The 20,878-nt window shown below is 36.3% G+C and overlaps 1 protein-coding gene across 1 annotated transcript; it reads left to right on the plus strand.

Moving 5' to 3' along the window:
• Window positions 1-383: 383 nt before the first annotated feature.
• Window positions 384-15,217, plus strand: LOC129258458 (myb-like protein X). Its single transcript, XM_064098360.1, has 7 exons — window positions 384-615; window positions 2,421-2,564; window positions 5,495-5,587; window positions 9,861-9,962; window positions 11,072-11,164; window positions 12,305-14,009; window positions 14,466-15,217. The coding sequence occupies exons 1-6, from the start codon at window positions 427-429 to the stop codon at window positions 13,556-13,558; spliced, it is 1,875 nt and encodes a 624-aa protein (XP_063954430.1). The 5' UTR covers window positions 384-426; the 3' UTR covers window positions 13,559-14,009; window positions 14,466-15,217.
• Window positions 15,218-20,878: the final 5,661 nt, after the last annotated feature.

Genomic DNA, 20,878 nt, shown 5'->3' on the forward strand with positions numbered 1-20,878 from the left:
AGAATAATAATAATAGTAATAATAAAAATAATAATAATAATACTACTAATAATAATGATAATAACAATAATAATGATAATAATAATAATGATGATAATAATAAAAAGTCAGTTAATTTGCGTTATTCTGTGCATCTTCTTGTTTTTTGTACTTTTCATGTCCGTTTTCTTTCTTTCCTCATTAGATTTTCGGAAGATGCATAATACGGGAGATGTGGGTAGGGTATATTAGGCCTATGATAATTTCGATAATCTTAATTTATTGCTCACCTTGAAGCGGTTTCAGGTGTTATTCTTAATCTTGTGGTTTTTACTTTAATTATAAATCCGTTAATACCGGTAAAGTATTATTGCAATTTTAATTTTCCTTTTTTTCACTTCCAGTCTCATATTTCGAGTTCGTCGTTCGCTTTCCACTCAATCCAAAATGATGTCACCTGACAGTGACGTGGTGTCACATGACACCGAGACGGGATCACCTGACAGACGAGGACCAATCGTAGTTCATGAAGGGGCTATCAGTATCAAGTCTCGTATTATGTTCTGCACCAGATGGAAGTCAAAATACGTCAAAGTGCGAGCTGATACCAAACAGCTAGCCATCTACGACAAAAAGGTTAGTATTTATTTATAATATTTGTCTACGGTTTTGACAAAAAGAAGAAATTAATTCTCCTCATCAAGCAGACCAGTATACAATACAAAGCATTACCCAGTTTAGGAAAAATAACAATATCCCGTTATTTTCAAAATAAAGAATGATTGCTACCTCGAACAAGCAAATAATAAAAAAAATCACTGTCCAAAGAACTTCAAAACTTCCTTTTCTATAAGAAAATGCAAAATACCCTATCTTTATAAACAAAATGTAGAGGAGATGATACAGAAATTTGCGGTCAGAGATACATTTATCTTTTACTCTCGAAACTGACGATTAGAGAGTCAGGGAAATTTATCCAAAAAGATTAATCAAAAATAATGATTCATTGTTGATATGCCAAGAAAACTGAAACCCGTTGCAGAAAGTGTTCGAAATATTCAAATGCAACTAGAATTACGCCTATTATGTAATGTCTAGTTTATATATCAAAACAAAAATAAAACATAGGTCTGCAAAATGGGCGCTTTCTGATCAGCTGGCAATTTGCGTTTATACTTTGGAGTCGTGTATGGGGGCAACTCTTTGTACATCAGTCAGCCGAAGAAGAACATTTGTATACCTCCATCAGAGAAAGCTGCAATCATTGGTCATGTGCTAAATCCATTTGATCAGTTATCCATCTCCACCCTCCTTCATGGTGAAGAGCGCCATCTTATGACTAATGATATCTTTTTGAACTCTTTTCTACTCCGTTCAGGGGGCAGAATTTTAAGGGGGAAATGATAGAAATGAAGTAATGAAAATTAAAGTAAAATGTATATGAATTAAAAAAAAACATTCAAACCAATAAAGACACAAATAAACAGAGGAATCTTCACCCAAATTATAAGAGAAGTTTAACTTTGAACAGCAATTTAAGACATAATTTCTGGCAAGGTGAAAATAATAAGACCTTTTAAAATATTATGATAATGATAGTGGAATAATCATAAATAAAAACTTCAACTGAACGTATTATTGGATGAAGTGATGGATAAGGAGGGACGGGGTGGAGTGAGAGGAAAGAGGGGTGGGATAAAGTTGGGGATGGAGGGAAGCAATACAGTTAAGTATACATTGGATGGACAGGAGGAATTGAGGAAGGAAATGAATGCTGGGTGGAGGGGGTGGACTCAACAATGAGATATAGCTGAGTGGATGGCATACGGAGAGGGGGTGTAGCGAGGGGAGGGGAGAGAAGAGGAGTGGAGGGAACAGAGCAGCAAAAACGTAAGTAGTTTAGGGATCAAGGGATTAGAGGGGGGAGGAAGAATTGGAGAAAAATGAAGGGTGCATGGAGTGAGAGGAGGGAGCTAGGGGAGATGGGGAGGGCGGAGGGAGGGGTCCAGGGGTGCTGGATCGAGGAGGGATGTAGTAGATAGTATGACGGAATCGAGGGAAGGATCGAGGGGGAAAATAGTGGAAAGGGGAATAAAAAGGGGCAGAACAAGGGAGGGAATAAGGGCTAGGAGGGAGGTCTGGGGAGCTTTTCATCCACATTTTTTGTCCGACAAGTTGTCAGACCTGACAACTTTCCTTGATTTTGATTGAATGCGAAATAATGTTCGACAATTCCTTTCATGAAACGCTCCCTTGGAAAACTACTCACTTAAAAGAATCCCTGATCAATCCAAATGCATTCGACATCGTGAATATTACTCAGTTCTTATGATAATCATCCTTTGTTTATAATATGTCGTGGGATGTGTGCGTTACGTACGCCCTCATTGATCATATCTCTCTTCTCCTTCTCTCTCATCGTCCTGTTCGAATCATGCAAGGTATCGGCCAATTCTACGGGCAAGCGAGGGGAGTGCCTCCTAATACAACTCAAGCAGGTTGTCGAATGCAGAGCAGATGTGACCAGCAAGAAACGGAATAGCTTTCTCATTCAGAAGACCCCAAATGCTGGCTCCAGTCGCCAGGTAAGCAAAATGGCTCCTAAAACTTCAAATCAGGTTGCATTGTTATCAAGGAGGCGCGAAATAATGAGTTGTTTTGTGAATAAAAATTCAGTATCGATGTCGATGCGTTGATGTCAGTCTGTTTAGTGAATGTGTTTCGCAGGCGATGCGATCCATTGTTGTGGAGAGGAGATGCGAATTCGCCCGACGCAATTCACCATCATCATCATTATTGTATTTGCCCATTCTCTTTCTCTCTTTTTCATGGTCTATCCACCATTTCATCCCTCATTTCGCATTTTCTTCCCCTTTCTCTTTCTCTTATCTCTCTCTTTACCCCTTTCCTCTCTCCCTTTTGCTCTTTATTTCTCTTTTTCTCACGGTCTCTTTCCCTATCTCTCCCTCTGTCCAGTTCTCTCTTCCCTCTCTCTTCCCTGTCCTCTCTCCTCTCCATCCCCCTCTCTCTTCTTCATCTCTCCCTTTTCTCTCTGTTCATGCCTTTCCCATTTATTCTTCCCTGTATATTGCAAAAATACTCTTCAAATTCTACGAGGATCCAATTCAACCGGATTCTATACAGGTTAAATGGTAAACCGATAAACTGCATAACACACGTCTCTAAAAATGTACTCAATTTGCTGATAATTAATAAATTCTACCCATTTTGAATAGATTCTCTTCATGCTTCAGTCGTTTTTTAATTAGCATCTAGAAACAAAACACACCATGATATGGATCCCATGCAATTTAGATTTTTATTTTTAGTGTAGCGCCCGCATATCAACAGTCTCTTTCTAAATCATCTCTCTTTTTAATATTATGAAAAAAAAAGAGATTATTTGTGGTTATTTCACTTTCCATCAGAAATTCAGGTCCATCAGAATGCCTTGCTTTTCTTTTCGTTAAACCTCGTGATCTGTCTGTAACGTACTATAATTACGTCCATTTTGATGTACCCCTGTCCCACCCCTCTCATCCATTCTTTCATTTCATGTACCCTTTCTGTCCCTCTCTCTATTTACCTTCCTTCTTTCTCGACCTATCTCTCTACATCACCGTCTCTCAAATAGTAGGTCTATGCTAAAATGCATGCCCCCTCTCTCCCCCTCCAACTCTCTCTCTCTCTCTCTCTCTCTCTATCTGGACAACCCTCTTTGTTGCTCACGGCTAGTATCTGGGTATACCAATGAGATGCTGAATGGATGTTGTGTCATGGTAACGGAGTAATAATGAGATGAGTGCCCGGCGATCCCAGACTGATATGCGTAGACGACGCATGTTGACCGCCCCGTCATCTTTTATTATATTACAGCATTGATTGTAGCATGTCAAATGTGTTTTTGCCAAGCGCTTTCGTTTCATTCCATCTTTAGGAAAATATCAATCATGTTAATGACTTATAAGCTCTTTATGTATATAAATTCAATGTACCTAATGATATCACTCAGAGTATCATTGTGACTGTATACAAAATAATGAATTCTTACACGTAAAGAGAGATAAAAATGCGTTGATCGTGCCACATCATAATTTCAAACTATAATCTGATAAAAAAAATCCGAGTAGTTTGATTGGTATTTGCTTTATACGGCGTGTTTTGACATGCCTATCAAGACTTTACTGCTTGATAATACTATCTTGTCTTTGTGATAGTTGATTGGTTTTGAATTGATTATGATGACATGACAGGCAGAAAAGTATACCTATACTAGAATATGGTACTACAACCGTATGTTATTTCAACATTCACACCGGTGTCGTTATGGAAATGCTAATGAGATATTTTATCTCCTCGATTGTTGATTTAATCAAAGTACCTATTATTAACCGTTATCATATTCATAAAGGTATGTTATCATATAAAGTGACATTCACTCACTTCACCAATAGTATGTAGAAAACTAAGTAATCGTAGTCATCATTCGAGTACTAGTAATTATATTGTAATTCCATATTTACATGATTGATGTTTTTATATGTATAGGTAAATACTAAGTAATAAGGATGTTCACGCTCTGTAATATCCTAGACTAGTGAATTACAAGATTAAATTTGGAACGAAATGAAATGAGCATTACAACAGGGAAACCCCCTATAGAATTAATTTAAAGTGTTAAGGTATAGCGGCCTGACATTATTTAAAATTTTAGACTTCAATCTTTAACTTGACTGGGACATAATGATTTCAAGTTAGATTGATTTCCACTTGTATCGCTTTTGTTAATGTTCTTTTTATGATTGATACTTTTTTTATTAAGGCTTAAAGTACAGACCGATTTCCCTTACATCATTTTCACGACATTTGATTCTCAATTTGCTTCCTGTCCGTCAAACGACTTGTCTTTGTAAGAGGAAGTAATTCTGTTTATTGCAAAGTTAATTCCTCTTTTCATATATGCATGTAGATAACATTTATATATCAAGTATATAATTATTATCAAGAAGGAATAAGAACGGATTTAGATCTCGACATGCTCAGTCCACAAGATAACATAACATAACATAATATAAATAAACAGAATGCATATACAACTCTAGTGCCCTTAAGAAGATAATCTGTGCTGAAGGGGAAATTTTGCACATGATTTAAAGGGAAAGTATACGTTGTTTATGATATTGCTTTTATTAGAATTATTTCATATAATAAATGTTTCATTCACTATACCATTCTTGATGATATAATTACGAAAGAAATGGGTGTGTGTCATCACTTGCTAATTCATTTGCATTCCACCCGTAGTGTGCATTAATCAATGTTTTGTATAAATAAGTAAAAAATTCAATATATCAAAGCTTTCTTATTTCACATCCGTTTTGATAATAATATCAGTGTAATGCTTGTTTGAAGTTTCTGTCTCATTCAAATTGACCTATTGTTAGATGGAATTGATCTTCGAGCAACCATGTTGAATTATTTTTATTCACATTTTTTTTCTCTTTCATCTTTTCAGATCATATTTGGCTGTGTTAATCCAGCGGATCGGGACCGGTGGGTCCATATCATTAATGACGTCATGAATGGAACCATCACCGGCCAATCAGCGGTGAGTTCAGACATTTTGGCGCAAATCGATATGAAAGAAATTATGAGTCAGTGTGATCATTCGAGTATTAAATGCCCCAGACCTCGTTCGTAATAGAAAATCAAATACAAGGCAGACAGGCGAGGGTTGTACAGACATTTGTTTTAATTTTTCATCCAAATATAATTCACGAAGGTTTTTTTTTTTAAATTACAATTCAAAGAGGATTTTTCTCTATTTAATATTTAAGGAGATTTTCTAATCATGCCAGGCGATAGGTCAAGAGCTCGGTAATTGATTTATTTAATTCACGGTCGATAACTTCGCTTCACCCTGAAGGTTCTGTTCTAACATGTCTAATCTGCTTTGGTTTCTCTCCGTAATTCATGGCCCAATCTCCATTTCTCATCTTCTCATAATTCTTTTATTTCAAATGCTTCTTGATTTACCCATATACCTGCATGAGCCCAATATTAATATTTTCTCGAAAGCCCGAACGTTAGAGTGAATATATATGGAAATGAATAAATGAATGAAAATTGTTCATTTCATAATAATACGAATAAGTTTCATTCTTTTATTTATTTCATTACATGAAATGAACAGATTTCATTCATTTATTTATTTCCATTTTAGTTAACCAGGGTTGGCTTATCAGGTAAAATCAGTTGCGGCACCAGAGGGGGGGGGGGGCAGCATAGGGACATTTGCACCCCCCCCCCCCCGTTGAAACCGTTGCCCCTATTGCCCTAGAAATTTTGAAAATTGCATAAAAATGCTGTATAATATTATAGGAATTGAATATTATACTCCGGAAAAGCATCATTATATACCCTTCATCATAAATGAAACTTTCAATTTCATGTCATTTAACATGTTTAGATTTCATTTGTTTATTTAAATTCTCAACGATATTAATCATTATATTGGTTGCATATTATAGATTGTATACAATAATTGTATATTGAAAAATATCAAATATGTATAGCGGATTAGCGTATACATCAGCCTTTAAAATAATTTGAATCGGAGAAGAGGTGGATTGATATACAACCCATGAAAAAAATTACTACAAAGAATTCACTATTCAAAAATATTCCATGTTCATGGTCATTATACCGCCTAATACCTGCGCGTTATAGCTTTCACCTCGATTTCATTCTTTTTCGTGAAACTGTGCACTTCTGACTCATCAATAAGCTAACAGCAGGCTGCGTTCATTATTTGATTATTTAGGGTCTGTTCACGTAAATCTTTGCTTACTGGATTTCTTAAAATTCGCAATATAATTATTATGAGCCTTGTGGGCATGGTAGACTCGTGTGAAATATTTTTTCATAGGATGTGAATTTAACATTGTCAACGTAGGGAATCTGTTACCCGCTCATACGATATTCTAATTTAAAAAAAAATCATATCATTGAATAGAAGATCAAAATCAAAATCATAGTATCCCCTAGAGGGCCTATACAGTGCGTCCCAGAAAAAACGAAACCGAGATTTAGAGATGATTTATCATAACTTAATCATAAATACAATAGACAAATGACCCATCAACGTAAAGCTTAGAATCTCCTCTTTTATCTGATATTACTTAGATTATTCCCCATGAGTGATGAGTGAGCAAGAACAATTTAAAGAAAGGCTGCCAAAAACTCATTTGGCGGGGGGTATCTGAATTTCAAAAAGAAAATCACATGACTAAAAAGTTCAATATCTGCTCTTTTGTTTGATACCTTAATCACAGAAAATGGTCAAGAAGTAAAAAAGTTATGATCCCTCGAAACAATGCTTGTATTTCAATAATTTCAATAAATAAACGTGTTTTCACTGGTTTCCCACAGAAGCTATCGCATGGTTAACAAAAGACATGGCTGATCGTCAACAAAACGGAGTGTCGAGTGAGTTTGAACGCTAGCCTGTAAAACCTCTTCATTTTATGAAATTATTGAAATTCAAGCCTTATTTCAAATAACCAGAACTTTGTTATTTCTTGACCATTTTCTGTAATTGAGGTATCAAATTAAAGAGCAGATGTTGAACGTTTTAAAAATGTGGTTTTCTTTTTAAAACCCAGATACGGCCCGCCAAATGACTTTTTGGTATCCCCTTTTCAAATTGTTTTTGCTCACTCATGCGTGAATGAGAAATAATCTAAGTAATTTCAGATGAAAGAGCTTTAAAATGGTAGGTAATTTGTCTATTGTATTTGTGATTAAGTTATGATAAATCATCGATAAATCTCGGTTTCGTTTTTTGTGGGACGCACTGTATAGCCTAAAACCCGAAGTTTTAAAATATTTTACGTTGATTTGTTCATGTTTATGTTCGTTTACTTCTATTTGAATCCATTTAATCAGTTGATATTGTTGTATTTCATGTCCCCTATTCATCAAGGCCTTGTAATGTCTTATTTTGTTATTTTTTCCTATTTCAATTCAACCTTTAAAGATCAAGTCCACCCCAGAAAAATGTTGATTTGAATAAATAGAGAAAAATCAAACTAGCATAACACTAAAAATTTCATCAAAATCGTATTTGTAAAATAAGAAAGATATGACATTTTAAAGTTTCGCTTATTTTTCACAAAACAGGGATATGCACATTTCAGGAGCATGTAAATGAGACAGTCGATGATCCCCCTCACTCACTCTTTCTTTTGTTTTTTATTGTTTGAATTATACAATATTTCATTTTTTACAGATTTGACAATAAGGACTAACTTAACCGAACCATTCCACAATGCTCAGGGAGGAATTGATCTTTGTTTCACTTGACAATGAGGAGAAAAATTGAATATTTCATATAATAAAATACAAAAGAAATAGTGAATGGATGACGTCATCAGTCTCCTCATTTGCATACCGATCAGGATATGCATATAACTGTTTTGTGAAATTAAGCGAAACTTTAAATTGTCATAACTTTCTTATTTTATATCCGATTTTGATGAAATTTTCAGTGTTATGCTTGTTGGATTTTTCTCTTTTTATTCAAATCAATTTTTGTTGGGGTGGATTTGACCTTTAAAAACAAAACAACAAATTCAAGGTAAAGAAGCAAACATACTTATAAAGCACGTCCCAAAATATAGTGACTACGATAAATTAATTCTAGAACATAGTACATTGACATACTGAAGCTGTTTGGCATTCGATCATCAGAGTAAAATCGCTTAAATGAAAAATAAAATTAGGTCAAAAGAAAAACCGCATGACAACTAATGATATCGTAATAGTGACATAATGATCGAATGGGAGATTTTATTATTTCTTTATAAACATATATATGCAGGTATTGTTTAGCATATATACTATGCACTAATCCGCTCCTTATCTCATCCTACTTCGAAAATTTTAACCACTTAAAAAAAATTATATTGGGGTCGCCATCTTCTACTTTCCTGCCCCTGTCTGATATTGGCCCGGCTAAAGCTATGTCTCATTAATTTTTATCGATATATATTGGCTATTGCCATTCATTATGAATTCATTCTGATTATGCAACTCGGCTACAATTAAAAATGAATTCAAAATGCGTACGCACGATTTGTTTCAAAATCCTTGTGAAATTCGAAAGATCACTTTAAAGCCTCAATTTCGGACCAGGGTAATTGGATACTGTCTTCAGGGATACTTTTTGCTCACAAAATCAGTGATAGAATCGGGTTAGATTGCAGGTAGGCCTTACTAACACTATCTTCCTGTGCAGTTTAGGTATATTATGAAATGCGTGTCTTGATCGATCTTTTGCTGTGACATAAACTACTTTTGATCAAAACATATTTTACAGTTTGGTTTGACGGCCAATGTTTATTGATATGCGAGTGAGTGAAGCGATAGAGCAAAATTTTCAGTACCGTTGGAGTGCGCGTTAATGACGCCCGCTGCAAAATTACGCGTTTATTATTATATTTCTTACACGAGTATACCGAGTAGGAATCGTCTCCGTCAACTCTTTGGGAATATTTCGTCAAGTTTGCATGGCATGCAACTTTCATCATTTCCTTGCGTGATCGATACCAACGGCACTAGCGTATCTGTTTTGTCCCCGACAGAATTTAGATGGTTTTCTTTTGTTGTTTGTTTTTGTTTTTTGCTCATCAAAAAAGTAATTTGCTTGCGATATTAGGGGTAACATTATTTTCCCCTATTCAACCGCATAAAAAATGCACATTCTGACAAGATTTCTCTGCTATTATATCTCGTGTAACCTTACAAAGTTACCATACTGATCGATTTATTTGACTCCAAATCAAAATTACTTTTAATGTATTCATTATTGGTATTTACAGTTCGATGAAGTAGTAGTTTCTTCGAGCGCCCTCACTCACATGGTAAAGACCAGGCCAAAGAATCCAGGTCGGAGACCACCGGGGCATCGATCAAGAGCATTGGTAAACTATGATCAAATCTTGATCAATAACTTTAATCATTCATTCTGTGCATTGTGTATAAATTTACTGTTACCGTCCCGTTCTCGCACTGAAAATGATAAATGTAGTATTGAATACCCCAGTTGAACGAATGTTCAACTCTTTAATTCAATTCAATTCCCTATTTTCATTTTCTTGAAAGAACATAAAAATACTACAAAGTAATATATCATATACATATTAACGGATTGACACTTCAAAGAAAAGAAATATGGAAATGAGGGGGTCCACTCAATCCATTGCTTGTAAATTGTGGATCCCCCTTGAAAATGTAAAAATAATGTAAACAATGTGAAAGAAATGTTTACGTCTCTTGAATATTTCCACCAAAGAATAGCTCCTAAATTGGGCAAAGATTTTCACAAGAATATTATGAAAAACGATAGATTTCATCAAATTATTCATCTATTTAAATCAACTCGTAATCAGATTATAAATGGCATTAATGCACAAATTCATCTGAGAAAGTTTAAATATATTTGTGTAAAAAATCAGTATATATTTTGTCCCTTAAAGCGGAATCAAGTACGTGTAATAGCAGACAGGGTTTCCTCGGTGTTTTGAGGAAGTGTATATAACGGAAGATATTACTTGTTTGCTGATTAACGTAGGATTATCAGTTGCTATGAGAGACAAAAGTAATCAATGAACCTAATAATTAATAAATAACATAGCCAGCAGCAACAACAACAACCACAAAAAACAAACAATTTTAACAGCATGTCCGCCGGGTAAAACCCCCAAAACCAAAGTAAGTCATATATTCCACACGTTCTATTTCGTCATGTTCGTTCTTCAATCTTCCGCTTTGATTGTCCGTACCTGTCCCCATTCTTCTTTTTATCATCTTCACCTCCTTCTTCTTTCTTCTTTCTTCTTCTTGTGTTCTATTTCTTCATCTTCTCTTCTTCCTCATCTTCTTCGCTCTTCTTCTCCCCCTCCTTTTCATTCTTCTCTTTCTTCTTCTTCTTCAGCAAGGCAATTATGGTCATAATATTCAAAAGTTAATATTCATGTTATTATTACCATCACTGTACTTATTAAATTATATACTGATCATGTTTGCCTAGGTCACGTCACCGACCGGTGAGATCAGCAGCTTTGGAGATGATGCGGACTCCGGAGTAGGGGCATCATCAGAATTATTAGCTGCACATAGCACGGTGAGTAGGAATGAGTATGATGATGATGATGATGATGATGATGATGATGATGATGATGATGATGATGAAGGTGGTGATAATGATGATGGTGGTGATGATAGTGGTGGTGGTGGTGATGATGATTAATGATGATGGTGATGATGATGATGACGAGGACGAAGACGACGACGATGATGGTGATGATGACGGCTGTGGTGTGGTGGTGGTGTTGATGACGACTACAATCATGACAATGGTGATGGTGGTGATGGTTATTATATAATAGCGGCGGTTTGGGTTGTGATGATTGATTGATTGATTGATCGATACCAATCCACTAAATTTAACTTCATGATTTGCATGTTGCAACGACGTTGGCTATATAAACAGATGACGAAGATGACATGATTCTGATGATAGCAGTCTAGCGGAGGTCATGGTGATGATGATGACGATAATAATGGTGGTGTTGGTGGACATGTGGCGATGATGATGATTTATGATTTAAGTCTTGATTATGATGACGATGGTGACGACTAAAAAAAATGGCTACGGATCTGGTGATTGTGTGTGATGATGATGGTGATGACAATGATGTTAATGATAGTAAGTAATGATGATGATGATTAATGATGATGATGATGACGATGGTGACGTTAATGATGATAGTAATGATGGTGATGGTGGTGATGATGATTTAAGTCTTGATTATGATGACGATGGTGACGACTAAATTGACGATGACGACAACAACATAATAGTGATGACGAAACTATTGAGAACGCGATAGAGAAGTTTCGATACTAAATGAAATGATCTTTGACAAGAATGATTATGATATAGAGATGATCATGTTGATGAGGATCGAGAAAAGAAGATAATGGTGATGATAAAGTGGTTATAGGTAAACTTGTAGAACTGCCTTGCATAGAAAGGTGAGAAAATAAGAGTGGGGTGGGGGAAGAGAAGAAGGAGAATTCAACTCTTTATAAGAAGGAGAACGAAGAGGAACAGAAAGACAATGTCGATCCTCACTATTCAAATGGAGGAACGATTTATCATTAACAGTGGTTGTAAGATAAAACACAAGGGTATGATATAAGGAAAGAAACAATTTCTTACATTTTTTAAAAATCTCCTTACCGTTGTCATTTCTTACAGGTGCATAAACTTGATGGCGATTCCATCGATGAGGTCATCGAGCAATCTCCTACGTCACAAGAGAGCGTCGAGCGACGGGCCGAGAGCAATGAATGCTTGATGGATATCGAGGAGGACCCGAAGCCAAAGACTGAGAAGGTCTCTACGCTCCAAAGGCTCAAGAAACAAAAGAAAGGCGAGTCAAAGACTTCCAAACAAGAGAAGAACGCTTCGTTCTTTAGTCGACTCGGGTCGCGAATCTCCCGTGCCCTGAGCAGGAGTCAGTCCACAGAGGAATCAACCGAACAGTCAAAGAACATCGAACAACGAACAGGGTCCAAGAAAGCTGATGAACAGGATCAACAGATAGAGACAGAAGGAATCAAAGAAGAGGAAACGATAGAAGAGGTTAAGTTAAGCCCCACGTTTCACGCCATGCCATCCGTCACCAAGTCGGGCCACGATAAAGTCATCATGGAACTTGCGGCGATTGCTCAGAACGCGAAGCTCGTTGCGGCGAAAGCCGAAGCGCTGAAATCGGCTCGGCTTCAAGGCGACAGCGATTCCAGTGGCGAGGAATCGTCGGGGACTAGTCGGACACTGTCCCGACGCGACTCCGAGATGAACATCGAACAGGCCGCTGAGAACCTAAGGACCACGCTCCAGAACCTAAGCGAAGCTGAACTGCTCGAGATTGAGAAAACTGACAGTGACAACCTTCAGAAACCAGAAGTGAAACCTAAACCAGATACCCCCATGAAGATGAAGATGGATATGTCTGTTATTAATGAGATGGAAGGATTCTTTGCAAAGTCGAATAAATCTCTTAAAAATAGCAAAGAGAACGGCGACAAAGCTCCCGCAACGGAAAGTGTAGAGGCGAAAGAAAATCATGACGTAAAGGGGAAAGATGAGGACTTGGACGTAAAGGGGAAAGATGAGGACTTGGACGTAAAGGAGAAGGAAAATGGACACGATGATAGTGTTGATTCAAAGAAAGAAGAGGAAGAGGATGAAAAGAAGGAGGAGAAGGATGAAAAGGAAGATGAGGTCGGAGAGGATGAAAATGCGAAAGAAGAGTCAAAGACAGATGAATCCAGCAATATGAAAGAACCAGAAAGTGAGGAGAACGAAAAGGAGGAAGAGAATAGAAAGGAAGAGGAAATCGATACAAACGTCAGTCAAGACAGCAAACAAGTTAAATCTCAAGAGAATGGGCCAGATAACCTGAAACTAAACGGAGATTTAAACGACGATGGCAAAACAACGAACTAATCTGCTTTCATCTCTCATAATGCACTTGAAATGACTATTGATAATTCACTTGATAATCTTGCTAGTGAAATATATTGTAACAGATAAAAAATAAGTTTATATTGACAGTTCAACATAATTGTCTTCAGAAGGGAAATAGGAATATGCTCATGATTAACATTTCACATTTCGCTGCATGAATCACGTGCATGTTTTGTGTTTGCAATGAAGTAATCGCAAATAAGAAAAATAATGATTCGTCGACATAAGTGTCATATTTTTTAGGGAGGGGCAAGGGTCCTAAAAGAGGCACGCGGTGTCCCATGATCGTGTGACTCTCACAGTACAAGGCAAATGTGTAGAGCGGAAGTGAAATAAAATGAAAGTGTAATGTGATGAAAGCATTATAATTAAAGAGGGACTGCATGTGAGCTGGGACCCGTTCCAGAAATAGTTGTGTTTAACTCATACCGTGTTTACACTTAATCGGCATTTGAATCGGCTCGCGGTTCTGAACCGCGAGCCGATGCAGCATCGGCTTTTTCATAGTGTGTAAACGCGAGTAACTTAATTGAATCGGCTCGCGGTTCAGAACCGGCAATTTGCACCACCAAAGTAGTAGGTTCTGAACCGCGAGCCGATGCAGAATCGGCTTTTTTACTACGTGTAAACAGAAAGCCGATTCTGCACCGGCAATTTGTGCGCATTTCAATTCCTTTACCATTGTGACGTAATTGTTAGCGCACTGATCCAGCGTTGTCTTTATTATGACGTATATTGTAGGTATGCGTATCATTTCAAGTTTTTGCATCGGCTCGCGGTTCTGAACCGTGAGCTGTAACAACGTGTAAACGCAATCCAAATGCCGATTCTGCATCGGCAATTGGTTCAGAACCAATTGCCGATTAAGTGTAAACACGGTATCAAGGAATCAATCGCAAATCCCTAAATACGCGCGTTTCATTGGTTGAAAGTCAAGTTGCGTTTGATAAATTTGAAGTTGCGTTGAGCATAACTCTTTTTGCAACGGGAATGTTTGAGACGGCGCGATTTTACTACTTTCCCAGATGCTGCTTTATCAAGGTTTGTCCAGGCCTTCCTTGTCTTTAAATAACTAATAGGTCGAAAAGTTTTGATTGCCTTGACTCGAGATTGACTTAAGTATACGAACTTGATTGTACACTCTAAAAACAAATCAGTCAAAAATGACTATAGTTAATAGGGTCAGCTGGGTGCAACTGTTATTCTAGTCATATTTAACTATTTCTAGTCGTATTTTACTAGAACAGGGTTATTTCTGACCAGAATATATGTCAGAAATGTGACTATACATAATCAGTTGCACCCAGCTGACTACTGGTCTAGTCAAATTGATTGATTTGTTTCAAGAGTGTAGAATAACTTAAAATTTGTCACTATTCTTCCAAAAAGTAACAAAATATCTGTATATTTGCGCTGTTTTATATTTCTCTCAGTTGGTTAAAGTATTTTCATAGTATTATGTTTGATGTAAATTGTGTAAGTGCCAATAACAAAACGACCACCTTCAATCATGTATCCCTGCAATTCGTTGGACTCTTAACTGTTTACGCGATGCATGTGATCATTCAGATCAACTTAAATCCTATAATAGGATTTAAGTTGATCTGAATGATATACAGGTCCATACTTCGATGAATAATGAACCCAGATGGCTGCGCCGAGGGTATTTGGATAGATACGGATAGAATAGGGGCAAAAAATACTACCCCCACCCCGCAATAATGATATAAGTATTACAACTCTGTCGACCCTCCATTTTCACTACATTCTTCCTTCTCTTTTCGCTTCGTCCTTTCTAATCGCTTGAAAACGTTAGGGTGGGGTCGATCCTCGCTTCCCTTCCAATTTGTTGGGCCGCCCCTAGAGGAATCCAGGTTTCTTTAAAGGAATTTCTTTCCATTTTACACTAATTTCGTGAATTTATTGTACTGATAAAATTGTTATTTAGAATAGTGTAGATAATATAATAAACCTTTATAATGTTAATAACTTGAGTTATTTAATCATTTGTACTTTTTATTCATCTTGAAAGCACAATAATTCTTGCCATAAATGATATTTTTTAAGAGGATGCATAAGATTTACCGCCTAATATTAGATCAATTGTTGTATAACAACAGATTTGTTATTTTTATGTAATATAGTGAATATTGTAATAATAACAATAATATAGTGAATATCAATATTGCGCGATCTATCGAATATAACACTCTTCAACTGAATGACTTCGATTCGTCGGAATAAAATGAAAGACTTGTTTGTTTTAAGAACTGTGTAGTATTTGTGATTTAACGCCATTTTTTTCTCTTTTTGCAAGTCATGCATGGAAGCTGCAGATTTAAAATCCATACAAGAAAAAATCAGAATAAAATAATGAAATCGAACGTTACCAAGATTTACCTCTCAAGACTGATCTAGCGATCGTAATTTGTACTTCGTTAAAATACTTAAAGGACAAGTCCATCCCAACAGAAAAATAATTTGAATAAAAAGAAAAATCAATAAAGTATTACACTGAAAATTTCACTACAATCGGATGTAAAATAAGAAAGTTATGCCATTTCGAATTTTCGCTTTATTTCACAAAACATTTGCTATGCACATCCTGGTCAGTATGTAAATTAGGGTACAGATGACACCACGTACTCGCTGTATCTTTTGTATGATTTATGAGATATTTTAATTTTCTCATTGTTATGTGAAACAAAGTTTTATTCCTCCTGAACATGTGGAATTACCATCGTTTTAACATTTTGTAGTTCAGTCAACTTGGTCATTATTGTCAAATCTGTAAAAATTGAAATATCGCATAATTCAAACAATAAAAAAAATAGTGAGGGAAATCAACAACTCTTTCATTTGCATAATTTTGTGCATAAATGTTTTGTGAAAAATAAGCGAAACTTAAAAATATTATAACTATCTTATTTTATACCAGATTTCGTTGAAATTTTTAACGTTATACTTGTTGATTTTTCTTTAGTGATTCAAGTCAACATTTTTTCTGGGGGTGAACTTGACCTTTAAATTGATTTATATAAGAATTGTTTGATTCAAATGATTTTAATTGAGTCATAATTCGCATCTTCACCTCGCAAATAGAATTTAAATCATTATCTGGGATCCGTAACATTATGATTTTGTGATGATTTGCCAATCATTATGAAACAACTACCCCGATTGGTTCCTGGTCTGCCTTTTTGACAAAGTGCGTAAGCAACCATGATTTTGATTGGTCATTGGCATTTAACAACTGCAAACCTTTAAAATCATTCTACTGTACCTTATACTTAAAAATAATGTGTATTTGTTAATTGCATGTCATATAGGTGCACTATGGCTCGATGTGGATCCAGCTTGCATGCTTGTGAACATTATTTTACGACGGTGTTAGTTTATTTATTCACGGGCACGTCGCTATATGTCAGTACTGTTAAGCTATAAATGTCTGCATGCTTATAAACGCTCGAAAAAATGTGGGAATTCTTTCTGAGCAGTGAATGTAGAACGGACAAATTTGGAGTGAACTTTTAATGAAAATGATAATTTTTTCGCTCAATCCAAAACATCCCCTCCTAATTTTCTCGTAATTCACTCTTTTCAAAATTCATCTCAATAGCAGTGAATGACACTCTTACTTCTTTTTTAAGAGTATTTTGAAATGATTATTGTATTGTTCAATTTTTATACTTATGTAATTATTATGTGCATTATTATTGGTTGTAATTGTACTAAATTGTATTACCGTGTGCTTTGAATCATATATTTTTAGTTTGTAATTTATTTCTAAGTTATTATCGTTCTTTTTAATAATTTACCATGTACCAATCCACAATTTGCTCCCGACACATTATTTTGCTCCGGTCTAAAACTATCTCAGAGGGCATATAGGGTTAGAGTTAGGATTGTAATAGAGTTTTTGGTTCAGAATAATGTCAAGATAAGAATTAGGGTTTATTATGCATGGAGGTACGTTTTATGTTGGCTTACCGTGCAGATTTTCCATCAGAGTAATTGTCGTCGGAGCAAATGTCGTGGAACCTCGTTAAAAATCACTGGGGCTATTGTCATGCCCTGTACTGTGCACTGTGTGCGGTTCCATGACATTTGCTCCGGCGACAATTGCTCCGATGGAAAAGCCCCAAATAATTATTTTTTAACGATGCATGCACGTTCTCTGCGGCAAAATACCAGGTAAATCAACATTTGAGGGATACAGGAAAGTCACTCCCATGTGTAACAATTTTATTGGGTTATTTGATTTAGCCCCCAAACGGGTTACCAGTCTTTCCTGACCATGGTTAATGGGTGAAACTTTGTGGACACCTTCCGCCCCGTTCTGATGTGAATGGTCCTGTGGATAGGTCTATGGGCTGTAAAGTATCACTCGGCACGGGCGGATCTCGTTTTTTTCTATTAAAGAAGGGGGGGGGGGTCTGACCAGTTGGTTTGACCCATAAACGATGAGCTGTGACATACTGCATCCTTAACTCACTCCGTAGATCCGCCACTAGGTAGTTTTCGCATTTAGTACGGGGAGACTCTCTACAACGCATCGATTCCTTTGAAGATGCAATTAAAATCACAATGGAGAGCTGAGAAGCTTTTGTCGAAAGTTGGTTGACTGGGACATCATCCGAATATTTGCACCGGACGAACAATTACAAAGATGTCGTTGTCCAGAGTCAAGAGATTCCGATGCTGCCCCGGTCCACCAACTTTCGACAAAAGTCCCCCCCCCCCTCCCCACGAAGGCCACGATACGCCTCTGTGTGGGGTTCGAATCCCCGTCATCAGTTGTGAAGAGATTTCATAGAAAGTTGTTTTTGTTTATTTATTCATTTTATTTTTATTTTTTTGCATACGAGGTTGGAGCTGTCCAGGGGTCGTTGCATCAACAGTTGTGGTTTAAACGCAATCAAGGAATCAATCACAGGTCCATTTTACGTGTGTTTCATTGGTTGAAAGTCAAGTAGCAATTTGATCGCAACTATTTATGTAACGGGTCCCGGGTTATACCTTGGTCACATTTGCTCTACGGCGAGTCGAAAACAGCCGTTTTATTCATTTTTATTCAAACCACCTGGTGCACAAATGTTAAAACGACTGTTTCGACTCGCCGTACGGCCGTCGTAGAACAAATGTGACCGAGGTATTAACAGCCAATTACTCGTAATGCCTCGTCGCAATGATTATTGATATATGGTGCTTTATTGGCAACTTGGTCGTACATTTCATTTGTTGATACAGTTCGCATGACACGTTACATGGGAGATGTGTATAAGCTTGTTTCAAATTACTGTACTAAAATCTGAAAGAAAAGTGATGTACTATCTTTTCTATACATTCAAACGTCATCGGTTTTTTTTTCAATAAAAGTGTCACATTTCAGTCACTGAAGATTCGTATTATCATCTTTTTTAATGTTTTATGTTGTTGTTTAGATAAATTGCAGATTATAATTTATATGCATAGGTGAATGACCTGCTTTGTGCTGCCGATGCCATGGAATGGTTACCCATGTAAAAAAAAAAATGAACATTAAAAAATTATATATATATATTGGAGGTCAATTCAGCCCAGGTCCAAGAGAATCTTTGCGATCAATTTGTAAGTGGAGACGATTTCTCCCAGAGATGTAACTGGTTGAAAAATAAAGTTAGATTCAAGGGATGCTCCGGGCCAAGTCCGGGCTAAAAATATGTATATCTAAATAAATAGAGTAAAATTCACAGAACAAAATGCTGAAAATTTCATCAAAATCGGATAACAAATAACGAAGTTATTGAATTTTAATTTTTTTCAATATTTTTGTGAAAAAACAGTTATATGCACATCGTCATGAATATTCATTAGGTGGGCTGATGTCTCATCCCCACTTTCCTTATTCTTATGTTATTACATGAAAACATAATTGTTTCATTTTTTCATACATGTGTAAATGATGTGTCTCCGTTATGTGAAATAAGTTGCGGCAATAAATAACTATGTCAATCCAATTGTTTCAGTTCTTGGTAGAAAAATTGAGAATAAACCTAATTTTATATAATAAAATACAAAAGAACAAGTGGGGATATGACATCATCAGCCCACCTAATGAATATTTATAAAGACATGTCTAGAACTGTTTTACCGGAATAATGCAAATCTTTGAAATTCAATAACTTCGTTATTTGTTATCCGATTTTGATAAAAATTTTAGCATTTTGCTTTGTGAATTTTACTGTTTATTGAGATATAAATATATCCAGCCTGGACCATCCCTTTAATCATTATTTTAACCTTTTTATCTAATGCATTTAAACAGCAAATATAACTAATCAAATATTCATTCATCCTCTACACATATTACTTTCCTCTGTCATTCTCTGTGCATTCATTATTTGAATTCACACCCAATTCACACGCTTACTTTTGATAAACTAGCAATATCACCACCAAAGTCCTCAACTATTCAAATCTGGCTAGGTTCCTTACCCATAATGCAACGTTCTGAGTAGTATAATCTAGTAATACAGGCCAGCTTGAAATTACTACATACGTAATGCAACGATCAATGTACCTTAAAATGTGCCGTAAAACAAGCACTTTCCCTCTCAAAAAATTGTAGTTTCTCTTTATACACATAAAATTCCAGGCTAATTCAATTTCCGCATTAATAGCTATAATATTATCATCAACGTATATTTTGACTAGCTCTTCATATTCAGTCTTGGGTCGGTTAGCTCCCCACAACACACACAAAATGTACGCCTTTTACATTTTTAATTCCTTTCTTGTGACACCTGGGTCCCCATTTGTGGTGGTGATTTTTTTACCTGATTGCTAAGAAAGCATGAATGCTTGTAAGCAAGCAACCAGAGGACCGACGGCTTAAGGTCCTCTCCGAAGGACCTGGTACTGAGGATTAATGCCTTACCAAAGGGCACTAGCGCACCAAGTGGGAATCGAACCCGGGTCACCGGAATACGAATCCCCGCTCTACCGACTGAGCTACCGCGCCTCCTTAAGACATGTTAAAGTAACAGCAAATGCACAATTTCTGTAACAAATGTACTATCAGCCAATCAGATTGGAGGATTTCATAAGCTTCAAACTGTTATTGCAAATTTGTTATTAAAACATGTTTTATGAAAGGGACCCAGGACGTTTTAGCCAGCGTCATGGGCGGAAATCCCAGGGGGGACGCGTTCCCCCTACCCAAAATAGTAGGGGGGGGCACAATATCAAATGTCCCCCCTACTATTTTTGGTCTTTTATGATGGAAAGAAATACATCATTCAAAATCGAAATAAAACA

This window comes from Lytechinus pictus, chromosome 4, assembly GCF_037042905.1.
Source record: "Lytechinus pictus isolate F3 Inbred chromosome 4, Lp3.0, whole genome shotgun sequence".
Taxonomy (NCBI): domain Eukaryota; kingdom Metazoa; phylum Echinodermata; class Echinoidea; order Temnopleuroida; family Toxopneustidae; genus Lytechinus; species Lytechinus pictus.